The sequence below is a fragment of the Argopecten irradians genome, chromosome 15 (assembly GCF_041381155.1).
Source record: "Argopecten irradians isolate NY chromosome 15, Ai_NY, whole genome shotgun sequence".
Classification (NCBI taxonomy): Eukaryota; Metazoa; Mollusca; class Bivalvia; order Pectinida; family Pectinidae; genus Argopecten; species Argopecten irradians.
Window position 1 is genome coordinate 1,191,384 of NC_091148.1, and position 15,930 is coordinate 1,207,313.

The 15,930-nt window shown below is 34.8% G+C and overlaps 1 protein-coding gene across 1 annotated transcript; it reads left to right on the forward strand.

The window, feature by feature from the left end:
• The first annotated feature begins 4,497 nt into the window (after positions 1–4,497).
• On the forward strand, positions 4,498–6,321 carry LOC138309601 (uncharacterized). The gene is made up of 2 exons (XM_069250824.1): positions 4,498–5,991; positions 6,157–6,321. The coding sequence occupies exons 1-2, from the start codon at positions 4,498–4,500 to the stop codon at positions 6,319–6,321; spliced, it is 1,659 nt and encodes a 552-aa protein (XP_069106925.1).
• Positions 6,322–15,930: the final 9,609 nt, after the last annotated feature.

A 15,930-nucleotide genomic window follows, 5' to 3' on the forward strand; every position in this document is an offset into this window, starting at 1 on the left:
GGGACATAGGAATAAAATGGTTAGTACAATATTTTCATAAACTAAAGTTTCCAAGGAACCATATATTTATATATTTGAATAAAAAGTGATGAATTAATTACATATCTTCTTTCCACGTGCGAGATCCATTTTGATTATAACGTAAACAAACTCCTAAAGTAAAGTAAAAGAACTCCTAAAAGCAGATAACATTAGCAAACTGAAAGTAAATACTGCACTCACCTGACAAGTTTAAATTGAAGTAATATTGTCAGCTAGATCCCAAACTTTGCCAATTATGAGCTAATATACTTTAATATTCACGTGAACGTGGCCAGTCGAGTACATCAGGTACGATAACATACGCGGAGATATGTGGACGGATTATTACTTGGATTTCTATTCAGTTTCATTTTGTGGAATATCTAAATGACACCTCAGAAAAGTTGATCTGTTTTCTTGCCAAAACAAGTCCATCACAGCTTTACAGACAAGGGTTTCCGTTTACGTATAAGTAGGTGATACTCGCACTTTCTATATGGTTCGGTGAGAGCACGCACAATACAAAAAAAATGGCTGACGTCGTCAGGGGGATGTCTCATAAACGATTCTTGAAATACAAGTGTACTTTTTTTAATCTCAATTTAATACTTTTTTTATCTTGCAATGTCATTTGAGACAATATACAGATTTTCGGTATAAATAGTAAAAAAGTTAGAAATACATAATCTTTAGTGTACACGTGCAATAATTACACTCACTCTATAGTAACAGATTAATTGTTTATTATCATGGCTTTTCAATGCAACATAAACATTGAGATTCAAAGAACTTTTTTTAATTCATAAGTTGAATTGTTTTAATTACATACACTTTATATATGTGTTTCTAACCTAATACGGGCTTCCTACACACGTATGATATTTTGTAACTAAGAGCATGACGGTTAACATCACGTGTTTGGTAGATGCGTGCGCACATCAAACAAATTTATTTAGTTAAGCATTCTTGTGTTATTATGATAATATGTATAAAAAAATAGTAAAAAAAAAGTACCAAAGAAACACAATTTAACAAAGCATGACAATTTATTGAACTCGTGCCCTATCCGGGCTTCGAACTCACGATCTACGGCACCCAATCGCCTAGCCAAACATAGATGCGCCTTCCTACCACCACGCCACATCCACATCCCTCAAAAAAGAATGTTTCTATGACGAAGTGATAGTCGGTTCGATATGCTGTCATGATCACCCGTGAAAATTGTCAAATTAAATCTTTGGATCATGGAAACACACTTAGTGCATATGATAACATGAGGGAAGGACAGTAGAGGCGTTTAGACAAAGCATGACAATTCATTAACTCGTGCCCTATCCGGGTTTAGAAGACTCGCGATCTACGTGCATCCAATCGCATTGCCAAACTGCTGCGATAGCCTACCACCGTGAGTTTCCACCAATTGGGCCTCAGAACCCCAAGTTGTTATTAATTTTCGCTGAAATTTTGATGTCCGCTAAAATTCACTGAACATGTAATACATATTCGCAAAATTGTATGTCTTGCGTAACTTAATCAAGATCATTTTTTTATATATGAAGCCTTCGTGTGGATGGTGCCTCCAAAGATTAAAAGAGAATAATCCACGCGAATACGTAATTTGAACAGTAAATCACGAACTTTTACACTCACGAATTAAACAAATATACAGTAACACAACCAGTTGACGAACAGTTCTGATGGACTTTGAACTGGTTTTCTCAAAACTCGACATAACTCGGGTTAGCATCGTATTACGCTCCAGAATCAACATATCTTCTCACCATCTTGACCACCCATGTACGCCTTCATGTACGCCTTCGCAGATCATATCTTGCCTCACTCGTCTGCGTTTGAGAAAACCCAGCGGACTCTTCGCGACCTGAATTGAATTACAAATAGCTTGAAAACATAGCGTACGACCTTTCATTATTTTTTGAAAGGGCAAAGATCTGCTGAGGAAGAATCTTAGAAAATATTGATGGAAAATCTCGTTGGTTGAAGCTCCTTTGAACCAAACCTATTAATACTAAAATATTTGCCCATTAAACTGTCTACATATTCAATCTATGGTCGCATATAGCCAAATGCTTTGATGCCAAAATTCATTATGAGCAATGATTCTCTGCAAGGCTCTGGTATCTATATAGGACCGCATATATTCCATAAGACGCTAGTTTGCCCAGGTTGCACGTGCTAAACGTTACAAGCTAAATCCAGTAGTTAGACGGTGTACCCATCGTATCTTAAGCGATAAATCAACTGTATTTGCCTGTTATATCATATAAACAATTACAACGCGTGTATTTCGTGTTATTTATGTAGTAAACACATTAGGTGCTTTTCATGAAAAAGTGAAGTTAAATACAGTGAACACTGATTCAATACAATTACGAAGAAAAAAACATATTTAATTATTTTAGTAAAACGTTCACCTATGTCCGTTTCACCATGTTCCTAAAAACCGTAAAAACAGAGATTATGTTATATGATTAACCACGAATTAAAATATGTTACCAGGGCTCCGCTAGGCTCAAATTATCTCGATATCAGTATTTTACTGTAACCACCCCGAAACTGGACATTGATCAAGTACAATATGCTACAGGATATATATGCTCTTATCAACACGTGAGTGGATTGTCACGTATCGAATTTGGGACTGATTTGATTCGATGAATCACGTTGATGTTGTAATGATATTCTCTGTACTAACTGTATAATCTCAATACCTCGTAGCAACTCCATCAGGATATTAAATGTCCAATTCAACCATTTCTAATGAGGGCCTGATAACACGGCTGGACCAGTGGAGGACAAATTATTAATGACCAGAATAGCACGCTTTCAAATTTTACACGGACGCGGATATTACCTAAAACTGATTCATGTGTTTTTGCCGGGGTTAAATAATCTTAAACAAGCACTCAATTATTCAATTATACCCCTCATAACCTGCAATAAAATATGATAGTGTGTATGTGTAGAATGTATTCGCGTGATAAAAACCGGATGTTTTTAAATAAGTCATCATGGTAAAAAACATTAACCTGTGTAGTCCAATTGGACCTTTGCCTCGACGAAGTGCTGACCTAATTATCATTGCAGTCGGAAATCCGATAAATATGATATAATAGTTGATGTAAAACCTAAAACATTTTTTTTTTTCACTTTCGTCTCATATTCAAGATACAGTTACAACAATGATATACTATGAATATTAGAAATAGTAAGATTAAAACCCACGAAATAAAGACATGCGTACGATACCCATGTATTTAGAAATACGTTGTATTTGAACGCTTAACATACAGGTTTGTGATATTTACATTTCCAGTTTTTTCTTTGCTATATAACCTTACCAACTGTAAAATCGTTTACACGTTGTGTAAACGCAAGTCGTTTTGTCTCGCAAGAATACATACACACGGAACACGGACTCCGCACAGTAGTGTTATTGCGCATCAGATTTGGCCTATTGTTCCTGTATCTTTTAAGTCTTCAATATTATATAATTTGATTTATTGAATTTTTTAAAATTCAAAATATAATGAGAAATATTGTAGCAATTGGACTGTAAAAGGTAATGTGATTATGTGGAACTATATTTTGTTTACTTTCTGAACTTGACAACATTTTCCGCCAAATTGGAGCCAGCTGTTCCGGGATTCCATCAATTGACTGGCTGTTACATAAATCGTATAACGTTGAGAAAACGAAGTATTATTTTATCAGAACATTAAATTAAAAAAAATAGTCGATTAAAATGTAAATATATGTATTTATTGATATTTTTTGTTTGTTTATTACCTGTATATAAAATTGCATTTGATGGACATATATATTTCAAATGGAGCGCGTCATGTTGAAATATCTGCCCAGCAAATGCAGTTTATACATCAGTAAACAACAGAAAAATAACAATCATTACTTTCAATAAAATACGAATTTTAATGTCCATGTTATCAGACGAAACTGTTTATACCTCTATTCTGTCTATATATTTTATATATCTCCTAACTCGGTTATCTGTATCAGCTAATTATATTGGACTCGTATCTCTAGTGATTGTCATATGAGTTTCGGAGTTCACATGTCAAATCGATAATACACAACTATATAAGACAAAGTTAACAACTAATTGTCCTCAGGTTTGGTAGGTCAGCCCATCAGGCGAGAGTTGGTCTAACTTCAGAAGATATACATCTAAAGTCGGTATGGTTCGACCAGACAACACAATACCGGACAGGTGTACAGGGAAAGACTTCTTTGTATGTACATCTTAACACTAGATATATGTAATCTATATCTGACCTGTGTGTATTTGTGTAGATGGACAATATGACGTAAGACAATAGATCGATGATGATGACCATTGGATTTACATTGCCCTGATTCTCCTTGACCACAACTGTTCTGAGTATGTTTAAGGATTAATTCGGAAAATTTAGTCGACGAGTGTTAGTTTAACATAGCAAGATGGCGACCTCCTTCCATGAAGGTCAGATTCCTCAGCGACCTCCAGGTCAATCCACGTGTATTCATCACAATGGGAGACAACTGGATTTTTTCTGTAAAACATGTGAGCTACCAGCATGTATCAAATGCATATCTTCTACCCACGCGAGTCATCTTTTATGTGAACTCAGTGAATTTGCTTCCGAGAAGAAGCAAGACATTCGAAGCTTCGTAGACAAAACTGAAAATGTTCACCTTGTGGAAATTGATGAGTATATCAATTCTGTTGATAATTCTCTGAAGGAAAACATAAGTTGCTTTGAAAAACTTTCAGCACAGTTGAAAACACAAACCGCAAAATTAAAGGGTGATCTTGACCTACTAGTAGCCCATACTTTGTCTCTTTATCAACAAATGGAGGAGGATAACGCTAAGTTACTTCACACCTACAAACAGGACCTGGAGATGTACAGCGAACAGCTCAAACAGAAGGTAGAGGAATGTAAGGAATTACTACAGCGCGGTTCAGACATACAAATCTATGATACAGACTGTGATGTCACCTCTTCTGTCTCCCTCCCTGTCACACCTACACTTGCTATCGCTAGCTTCACTCCTAACAGTGACCCTCAGAGGTATCTAGAACAAGCTCTCGGAGACATGAAGACTTTATATGAATGTCAGAGCCATGGACGTCCCGGAGGTGATCTCACTGTTAAATCACACGGGGAAGATGGACCGCCCACTCACCGACAGATTTCTGTTCTAGACATGGGTATAGTCGGTACAGAGAGGGAAGTGACGAATCGGGACTATCACCTACTTCTTCAGACCAAGATACTGGAGAAATGGAGATCTCCTTGCGATATTAGTTCTATATGTCCTACTACAGACGGTAAGGCGTGGACCCAGTTCTTGGACACACTAACTCTCCTCGACTGGAAGGGTAAAGTAGTAGTGGAAGTTAAACACGACACCAAGATAAGTGACATAAGCCTTTCTCCTACAACCAACACTCTGTGGGCCTGTGGCAAGTGTAACATCCAAGAGCTGGAGTCAGGACGACTACAGACCAGATTTAGTACCAATGCTGAACCTCTGTCCATCTGTATTACAGCCAGTGAACACGTCATCATAGGAATGGACAATAAAATCTCCAAATTCACCACCAGCGGTGAATTGGTACAGACCACTGTAGAAACTGAGGGACGGTTTGTGACTTCGCCATGGAGGATGTCTGAGTGTCCAGTTACACATAACATCGCTGTTGTTGATCGCCGGAGAAATGTTGTCATCTTGGACAAGGATCTGCAGAAACTGTTTGTATATACGGGTGATATACCAGATGTCTATACACTAACAAAAAAGGACAGATCATTTGATCCCGAGGATGTGGTCTATGACGGTATGGGTAATCTTGTTATAGGTGACCGTTATAAAAATCGTCTCCTCCTCATCAGTGGGCGTGGTCAGTTTATCAGGATTATACACAAGGATGACAACTATACATGGGCTGTTAGTATCGACAGGCATGGAGTTCTGTGGTCAGTGTTTGGATTGAACAAAGTCAAACTTCTACAATACAACGATATGTATAAAGAGGACGACGATGAGTATCAAGAGGACAAAAAATGTGTGCTGTCATAATTCTGAGACTCTATTTCGATGTGATGAGTATAGGTCGACGAGTATTGTATAGAGGACGACGATGAGTCTGTAGAGGACGACGATGAGTCTGTAGAGGACGACGATGAGTCTGTAGAGGACGATGATGAGTCTGTAGAGGACGATGATGAGTCTGTAGAGGAGACTAGAAATCAGATGTTTATAGTCGTAGTTCTGTGATGAAGAAAATGTTAAATACAAAGGATCTTACATGAGTGGCTATGTGACATGAAATTTATCAAACGAGTTCAATAATTTGATATACCATGAGCCTTTAGGCGAGTGACACATCAATTGTTTTAACAATGGCGTCAGGTACACGTAACAAAGGCTCTTCACCTGTAGAGGTAAGCAGAGACACATTACCTATCATCCGTGAAAATGGGAGAATGTATGCACAACAATGTCCACCCGTATCAGGCCAGGGTATAAACAGAATTGATTTCGACTCATCTCTTTATTTTATCATGTGAACAAGAAACCAAAAGGCTAGCTCATATTACCTCTAATCAGCCATCTCAGACTTTAAATTTTCTGATTCACATGTGTTCCAAGATATTATAACTAAATCCAGTTACAGAACTTGTATCCTCCATTGTATCCAAACCTATTGTTGAGGAAGAAGTGAATAAAACGTTATAAAATGACACTAAGATTGAATCTATGATCTGTAAATGTTTGAGATTAAAGTTTTTTTTCTCAAAATTCGTTTCTCAATGAACCTCTTACGTTTCTTAGGAAGTGCTTTCGCCATTTTTGTTTTATTCTGCATATATATTATGCACAAAAAAAATGAATATAAAACAGATGACCCATTTATTTTATAAAAGAGGCTCCATCGCAAACACAGCATAAACGATACTCATCATTTGAACAATAATCGGTGTTTAATCATGTATGTGTGTGTTTAATTAACACAAAGATGGTATGAAATGATTTATTTTGCTTTTTTGCATGCGCTATAAGTACTTAAATTTAATCCATATAGGACATAAAGTTCCAGGGATATTTTTCTGGACGCAATTTATTATTTTTAATACATGTATTTAATTTTTGAAGTACAATTAAAGCTAAATATTTTTAATTGTGGTAATAATGTAAACTAAGAAAACTACACGTGCATATTACACTCACTCTATAGTAACATATCTATTGTTCTTATGATGACTTCTCAATGCAACATAAACGTTGAGATTCATAGAACATTTTTTAATTCATAAGTGGAACTGTTTAATCACATACACTTTATATATGTTTCTTACCTAATACGGGCTTCCTACACACGTGTGATATTTTGTAAATAAGAATTAGTGAACATGTTTGTTTACGCCATGTGCTTGGTAAATGCGTGTGCACATCAAACAAATTCATTTCGGTAAGCATTCTTGTGTTATAATGCTGTATGTAAACAAAATGAAAAATAAAAAACCAAAGAAACCATTTAGCAAAGCATGACAATTTATTGACTCGTGCCCTATTCGGGCCTCGATCTAGGGCACCAAATCGTATAGCCAAACATATCTGCGCCATCTACCACTACGCCACATCCACGTCCCCAATAAATGACGTTTCTATGACGAAATGATAGTCGGTTCGATATGCTGACATGATCACTGTGGAAATTGTCAAATTAGATCTTTGGATCAACAACACATAGTACATATGATACATTGTGTTTAGTAAATATTAAATATCAAAGAAACACAATTTAACAAAGCATGACAATTTATTGACTCGTGCCCTATCCGGGCCTCGAACTCACGATCTACGGCACCCAATCGCCTAGCCAAACATAGCTGCGCCTTCTACCACTGTAATCATTTGTGTTGTTTCAAAATCTGAGACTGTCTCTATTAGGAATACTAGAAACTGTTTTGAAGAAATTGGCAAGATAGATAAGTAAAAATTCATATCGATAAGTATGTCCAACATAAATCAATCTCATAGGTGAATGTTCTTCCACATGAGGAAGACAGTAGAGGCGTTTAGAGAGCCTAGACATCATTGAAACTGCCGATAGCCCTACACCGTGAGTTTCCCAAATTGTGGCCCCAGAACCCAAAGTTGTTAATTTTCGCTGAAATTTTGATGTCGCTAAATTCACTGATAATACATATTCGCAAAATTGTATGTCTTGCGAACTTAATCAAGATCATTATTTTACATAATGAAGCCTGTCGTATGGATGGTGCTTCCAAAGATAAAAGAGAATAATCCACCGCGAATACGTAACTTTGAACAGTAAATTCCGAACTTTTACACTCACGAAATGAAACAAATATACAGTAACACAACCATTGACGACAGTCTGATGGATTGGAATGGTTTTCTCAAAACTCGACATAACTCGGGATAGCATCGGATTACACCTGCTCCAGAATCAACATATTTTTCAACGTTGACCACCCATGTACGCATTCATGTACGCCTTCGCAGATCATTTTTGTGCTCACTCGACTGCGTTTGAGAAATCCCAAGCGACTCTTCGAGACTGCCTCAATTGAATTACAAATAGCAGAAACATCAGCGACGACATCATTATTTTTGGAAAGGGCCAAGAACTGCTGAGGAAGAATCTTAGATAATATTTAAGGAAAACCCCGTTGGTGATGCTGCTTTGACCCAAATAATAATTCTAAAATATTTGCGCATTAAACTGTCTTCCTATCGAATCTATTTTCTACATATATGCCAGAGCTTTGATGCAAAGATCATTATGAGATGATTCTTTTCAAGGCTCTGGTATCTATATAGACCATAGATTCCATAGGAAGATAGTTTGCCCAGGATGCACGGCTAACGTTACAGCTAAATCAGTAGTTAGACAGTGTCCCATCGTATCTTAAGCGAAAATCAACTGCATTTGCCTGTTATATCATTTAAAAATTACATCGCGTGTATTTGTGTGTTATTTATGTAGTAAACATTACATCGCGTGTATTTGTGTGTTATTTATGTAGTAAACATTACATCGCGTGTATTTGTGTGTTATTTATGTAGTAAACATTACATCGCGTGTATTTGTGTGTTATTTATGTAGTAAACATTACATCGCGTGTATTGTGTGTTATTTCATGTAGTAAACATTACATCGCGTGTATTTGTGTGTTATTTATGTGTGTAAACATTACATCGCGTGTATTTTGTGTGTTTATTTATGTAGTAAACATTACATCGCGTGTATTTGTGTGTTATTTATGTAGTAAACATTACATCGCGTGTATTTGTGTGTTATTTATGTAGTAAACATTACATCGCGTGTGTATTTGATGTGTTATTTATGTAGTAAACATTACATCGTTATTATGTAGTATTACACGCGTGTGTGTTTATGTAGTAAACATTACATCGCGTGTATTTGTGTGTTATTTATGTAGTAAACATTACATCGTGTGTATTTGTGTGTTATTTATGTAGTAAACATTACATCGCGTGTGTTTTGTGTGTTATTTATGTAGTAAACATTACATCGCGTGTATTTGTGTGTTATTTATGTAGTAAACAGTACATCGCGTGTATTTGTGTGTTATTTATGTAGTAAACATTACACATCGTGTGTACTTATGTAGTGTGTTATTTGTGTGTTTTATGTAGTAAACATTACATCGCGTGTATTTGTGTGTTATTTATGTAGTAAACATTACATCACGTGTATTTGTGTGTTATTTATGTAGTAAACATTACATCGTGTGTATTTGTGTGTTATTATGTAGTTACATTGTATGTAGTAAACATTACATCGCGTGTATCTGGTGTTACTATGTGTAAACATTACATCGCGTGTATTTGTGTGTTATTTATGTAGTAAACAGTACATCGCGTGTATCTGTGTGTTACTTATGTAGTAAACATTACATCACGTGTATTTGTGTGTTATTTATGTAGTAAACATTACATCATGTGTATTTGTGTGTTATTTATGTAGTAAACATTACATCGCGTGTATTTGTGTGTTATTTATGTAGTAAACATTACATCGCGTGTATTTGTGTGTTATTTATGTAGTAAACATTACATCACGTGTATTTGTGTGTTATTTATGTAGTAAACATTACATCGTGTGTATTTGTGTGTTATTTATGTAGTAAACATTACATCGCGTGTATTTGTGTGTGTTATTTATGTAGTAAAATTACATCACGTGTATTTGTGTGTTATTTATGTAGTAAACATTACATCGCGTGTATTTGTGTGTTATTTATGTAGTAAACATTACATCGCGTGTATCTGTGTGTTTATTATGTAGTAAACATTACATCGCGTGTATTTGTGTGTTATTTATGTAGTAAACATTACATCGCGTGGTATTTGTGTGTTACTTATGTATTATTGATAGTATATTTATGTAGTAAACAATTACATCGTGTGTATTTGTGTGTTATTTATGTAGTAAACATTACATCGCGTGTATTTGTGTGTTATTTATGTAGTAAACATTACATCGCGTGTATTTGTGTGTTATTTATGTAGTAAACATTACATCGCGTGTATTTGTGTGTTACTTATGTAGTAAACAGTACATCACGTGTATTTGTGTGTTTATTTCTGTAGTAAACATTACATCGCGTGTATTTGTGTGTTATTTATGTAGTAAACATTACATCGTGTGTATTTGTGTGTTATTTATGTAGTAAACATTACATCGCGTGTATTTGTGTGTTATTTATGTAGTAAACATTACATCGCGTGTATTTGTGTGTGTTATTTATGTATACGTAAACATGTATATCATCGTTACATCGTGTATTTGTGTGTTATTTATGTAGTAAACATTACATCGCGTGTATTTGTGTGTTATTTATGTAGTAAACATTACATACGTGTATTTGTGTGTTATTTATGTAGTAAACATTACATCGTGTGTATTTGTGTGTTATTTATGTAGTAAACATTACATCACGTGTATTTGTGTGTTATTTATGTAGTAAACATTACATCACGTGTATTTGTGTGTTATTTATGTAGTAAACATTACATCGCGTGTATCTGTGTGTTACTTATGTAGTAAACATTACATCACGTGTATTTGTGTGTTATTTATGTAGTAAACAGTACATCGCGTGTATTTTGTGTTACTTTATGTAGTAAACATTACATCGCGTGTATTTGTGTGTTATTTATGTAGTAAACATACATCGTGTGTATTTGTGTGTTATTTATATAGTAAACATTACATCGCGTGTATTTGTGTGTTATTTATGTAGTAAACAGTTACATCGCGTGTATTTGTGTGTTATTTTTATGTAGTAAACATTACATCACGTGTGTATTTGTGTGTTATTTATGTAGTAAACATTACATCGCGTGTATTTGTGTGTTATTTATGTAGTAAACATTACATCGCGTGTATTTGTGTGTTATTTATGTAGTAAACATTACATCGCGTGTATTTGTGTGTTATTTATGTAGTAAACATTACATCGCGTGTATTTGTGTGTGTTATTTATGTAGTAAACATTACATCGCGTGTATTTGTGTGTTATTTATGTAGTAAACATTACATCGCGTGTATTTGTGTGTTATTTATGTAGTAAACATTACATCGCGTGTATTTGTGTGTTATTTATGTAGTAAACATTACATCGTGTGTATTTGTGTGTTATTTATGTAGTAAACATTACATCGCGTGTATTTGTGTGTTATTTATGTAGTAAACATTACATCGCGTGTATTTGTGTGTTATTTATGTAGTAAACATTTACATCACGTGTATTTGTGTGTTATTTATGTAGTAAACATTACATCGCGTGTATTGTTATTATGTAGTAACATTACTCGCGTGTATTTGTGTGTTACTTATGTAGTAAACATTACATCACGTGTATTTGTGTGTTATTTACTTGTAGTAAACATTACATCGTGTGTAATCTGTGTGTTACTTATGTAGTAAACATTACATCGTGTGTATTTGTGTGTGTTATTACATCGCGTGTATCTGGTGTTATTTATGTAGTAAACATTACATCGCGTGTATTTGTGTGTTATTTATGTAGTAAACATTACATCGCGTGTATTTGTGTGTTACTTATGTAGTAAACAGTACATCGCGTGTATTTGTGTGTTATTTATGTAGTAAACATTACATCACGTGTATTTGTGTGTTATTTCTGTAGTAAACATTACATCGTGTGTATTTGTGTGTTATTTATGTAGTAAACATTACATCGCGTGTATTTGTGTGTTATTTATGTAGTAAACATTACATCGCGTGTATTTGTGTGTTGTTTATGTAGTAAACATTACATCACGTGTATTTGTGTGTTATTTATGTAGTAAACATTACATCACGTGTATTTGTGTGTTATTTATGTAGTAAACAGTACATCGCGTGTATTTGTGTGTTACTTATGTAGTAAACAGTACATCGCGTGTATTTGTGTGTTACTTATGTAGTAAACATTACATCGCGTGTATTTGTGTGTTATTTATGTAGTAAACATTACATCGCGTGTATTTGTGTGTTATTTATGTAGTAAACATTACATCGCGTGTATCTGTGTGTTACTTATGTAGTAAACATTACATCGCGTGTATTTGTGTGTTACTTATGTAGTAAACAGTAGGTACTTTTCATGAAAAGTAAAGTTAAAACAGTGAACACTGATTCAAAACAATTACGACAAAACATATTTAATTTTTGTTCATGTCCGTTCACCATGTTCCTAAAACCGTAAATAAGAGACATGTTATATGATAACCGAATAAAATATATCGTACCAGGCGCCGCCAGGTCAAATTATCTCGATATCAGTATTTACTGTAACAACCCGGAACTGACAATGTTCAAGTACAATAAGCTACAGGTATATATGCTCTTATCAACACGTGAGTGGATTGTTACGTGACGAATTTGACTGATTTGATTGATGAATCACGTTGATGTTGTAATAATAGTTCTGTCTAACTGTATATCTAATACTGTAGCAACCATAGGAAAAAAATGTCCAATAACCATTCCTAATGTGGACTGAGAACTCGGCTGACCAGGTGTAGACAAATTATAAATGACAGAATAGACACTTTAAATCTTACACGACCGAATGTTACTAAAACTGTTCATATATGCAAAAAAACTCTTAATAGGACACAAATAGGAAATGGTTCTTTTAGCCAGCAGGATTAACTCTATTTTGAAAAAGATCTTTTATTCTACTCCATCGGACAGAGATATCTGCATTTCCGGAGAGGATAAATTTTCTCTGTCTTACCCAGGGCAAGACAGTCTGCACGCGTAGAACATATTCGCGTGATTACCCGGAAGTTGTAAAACGTCATATGCAAATGAACATTAACCTGCGCAGTACAATTGGACCTTTGGCACCGAGCTCGTGCTTCACGAGCGTGCTGACCTTATCATCATCGAAAGTCTTCACATATTTCATTGGCATTTACCCGGTTAAAAACTCTATTTGATACATTATATGTGTTAACATTTCTTCGAATATTTTCAAAACGATTAAGATCCTTGTTTGTCTCAGTACAACAAGTTTAATGGCGTTTTTGACAAAGTAAATTAAAAATCTCCATGTTGATACAGTTAGAAAAGAAATATTTGCCTATTTTGAAATCGCGCTATTTTTAACATGTTTTGTGATAATCATAGGGACAGAAAAAGGATCATTCCCTACCTTGATTAGGATTCCCCTGTACTAACCTTAAGGTAGGGAAAGATCATATTACTCTGTGTTCTCATCTGATATTCTAGAGCTTGCCTCATTCGGATCCCGTTTGTAATTCCAAATACTGACGGACATCAACTACACATAGATATATATAAGTTGATGAAGAAAATGTAATGAACGGCATAGTAATCACATCGGTTCAACCTTAATCCGCTCTTTGGAGGCAGGACGTGTTAGTTGTGAAGCGCTTCTGAAGGAACTTCAATGTTCCACTGTATAGAGATGGAGATTTTATTATGTTTAAACCAAGCTCTGTAGGAAGGTTTTGTCGATGAATTTGGTTTGTTAGTTTTACATCCTATTAATAGCCAGGGTTATTTAAGGACATATCAGGTTTGATGATGTAGGAAATCCGAAGTACCCGGAGGAAAAACACCGACATGCGTTCAGTACCTGACAACTGCCTCACATGGGATTATTTCGTTATATTCTGTTCGCATCTAACAACAAAACTCTTAAAGGCCCATTACCTTTCCAAATCGGCTTTTATTTTTTTTTAAATAGCAAAGTAAAACGAGATCGATAATTTTGTAGAGTCGCAAAAGTAATTAATTTACCGTTAATACTACACTTACCATCACCTTCTGAACAATTTAATTGTAATAAATAAAATGTCAATTCTCATAACGCGGGACGTCCTATGTTTCCCGTCGTCGTCATAAATACTACGCGTAATTGACTATCTCTGCGTCAGACGGCAAAACAGCGAAATTACTCTCCATTGTTATCATATATTACGCATTAAATCTTGCATTTGTTTGGTGGTTGTAACTTCATCTTAGTCCATCGGTATATATTTTCTGATGTTATTAATGTGTTTAAGAAACCTTCATATTTAGCTCCGGAAAGGTAGTGGGACTTTAAAGTTTTTGTAACCAATAATATGTTTTTTTTTCTTTTATTTGCGTAAATATTAATGTTCCATTCGTAATAACGCGAAAAATATATGTGATAAGTTCAAAATTCAAAACAACTTTCGTCTGATATTGAAATACAGTTACAACAACGATGTACTATGGATATAGAAATAGTAAGATGAAAGGGGCAATTCAGTCTAAGAGAACATTAAAATGTGTACATGTATCGGAAAAAACCAGTTCTAATGGAAATTAGATCAGTCGGTTTTACTGTGATATGCCTGAAAAAGCCATGGTTGTGACATGTGTGTAGATGTTCAAACTCGATCGCTGTTCGCCATTACACATTGTGGTCGAACTTCTTCTATGCCGAACCTTGTCCCTTGCTCGTAGAGTAATGCAACTTTTGTCTAGAACTGCTTAAATCGCTCTGACAGTAATGTGTTTACCTTATTAGGTGAATTGACTTGCCTAAGAATCATTTTATCACCTTCCCAGTGGTTATGTAGTTTATTTGTTTAACGTGCATGACTTTGGCTCGGGTATATGCATATGGGTACAGCGTCCATATTGTACTTGTTTAATCGTATTGATCAACGATTTGATATTTCAACGATATTAATTAAAATATTAAACAGTGACGTGGAATTTGTCAATATTTTCTATTATATGTTTCATAAGAAATGTAGAACAATACATTTATGCCATATTTTGCTTCTTGGTTATGTAAAAGGATTAGCGTGAGAAAACCCATATGTTATACTCCTGTATTTAGAAGTACGTTGTACGTTGAACACTGGTATGTTAAAGCATTTACATTTCCGTTTTTTTTTGTTGTTTTTTTTTCTGCTATATTTGTTTTTTGCTGTATAACCTTACCAACTGTCAAATCGTTTACCCTTGTGTAAACGAAGTCGGTTGTCGTGCAAGAATACATACACCGGAACACTGACCTCCTTAGTGTTAATGCGCATCAGATTTGGCCTATTGTTTCTGCATCTTTTACTTCTTCGATATAAATAATTGGATTGAATTGATTGAATTTTAAAATTTATTCCAGAAAAAAATATGTTTGAGAAATAATGCATTAATGGAATGAAAAAGATATCGTGATTGTTGAACTATATTTTGTTTTCTTTCTGACAACATTTCCCTCTTAATTTGAGCCAGTTCCAGGATTCCATCAATTGACCGGCTGTTCCATCAATCGTATAAAGTTCAGAAAACGAAGTATTATTTTATCGGTACAT

Excerpts from the sequence above, each read along its gene's own strand:
- LOC138309601 (XM_069250824.1), top strand. The coding sequence starts at position 4,498 with ATGGCGACCTCCTTCCATGAAGGTCAGATTCCTCAGCGACCTCCAGGT. Across the intron at positions 5,992-6,156 it reads ATGACAACTATACATGGGCT|GTCGACGAGTATTGTATAGA; the intron begins GTTAGTATCGAC and ends TGATGAGTATAG.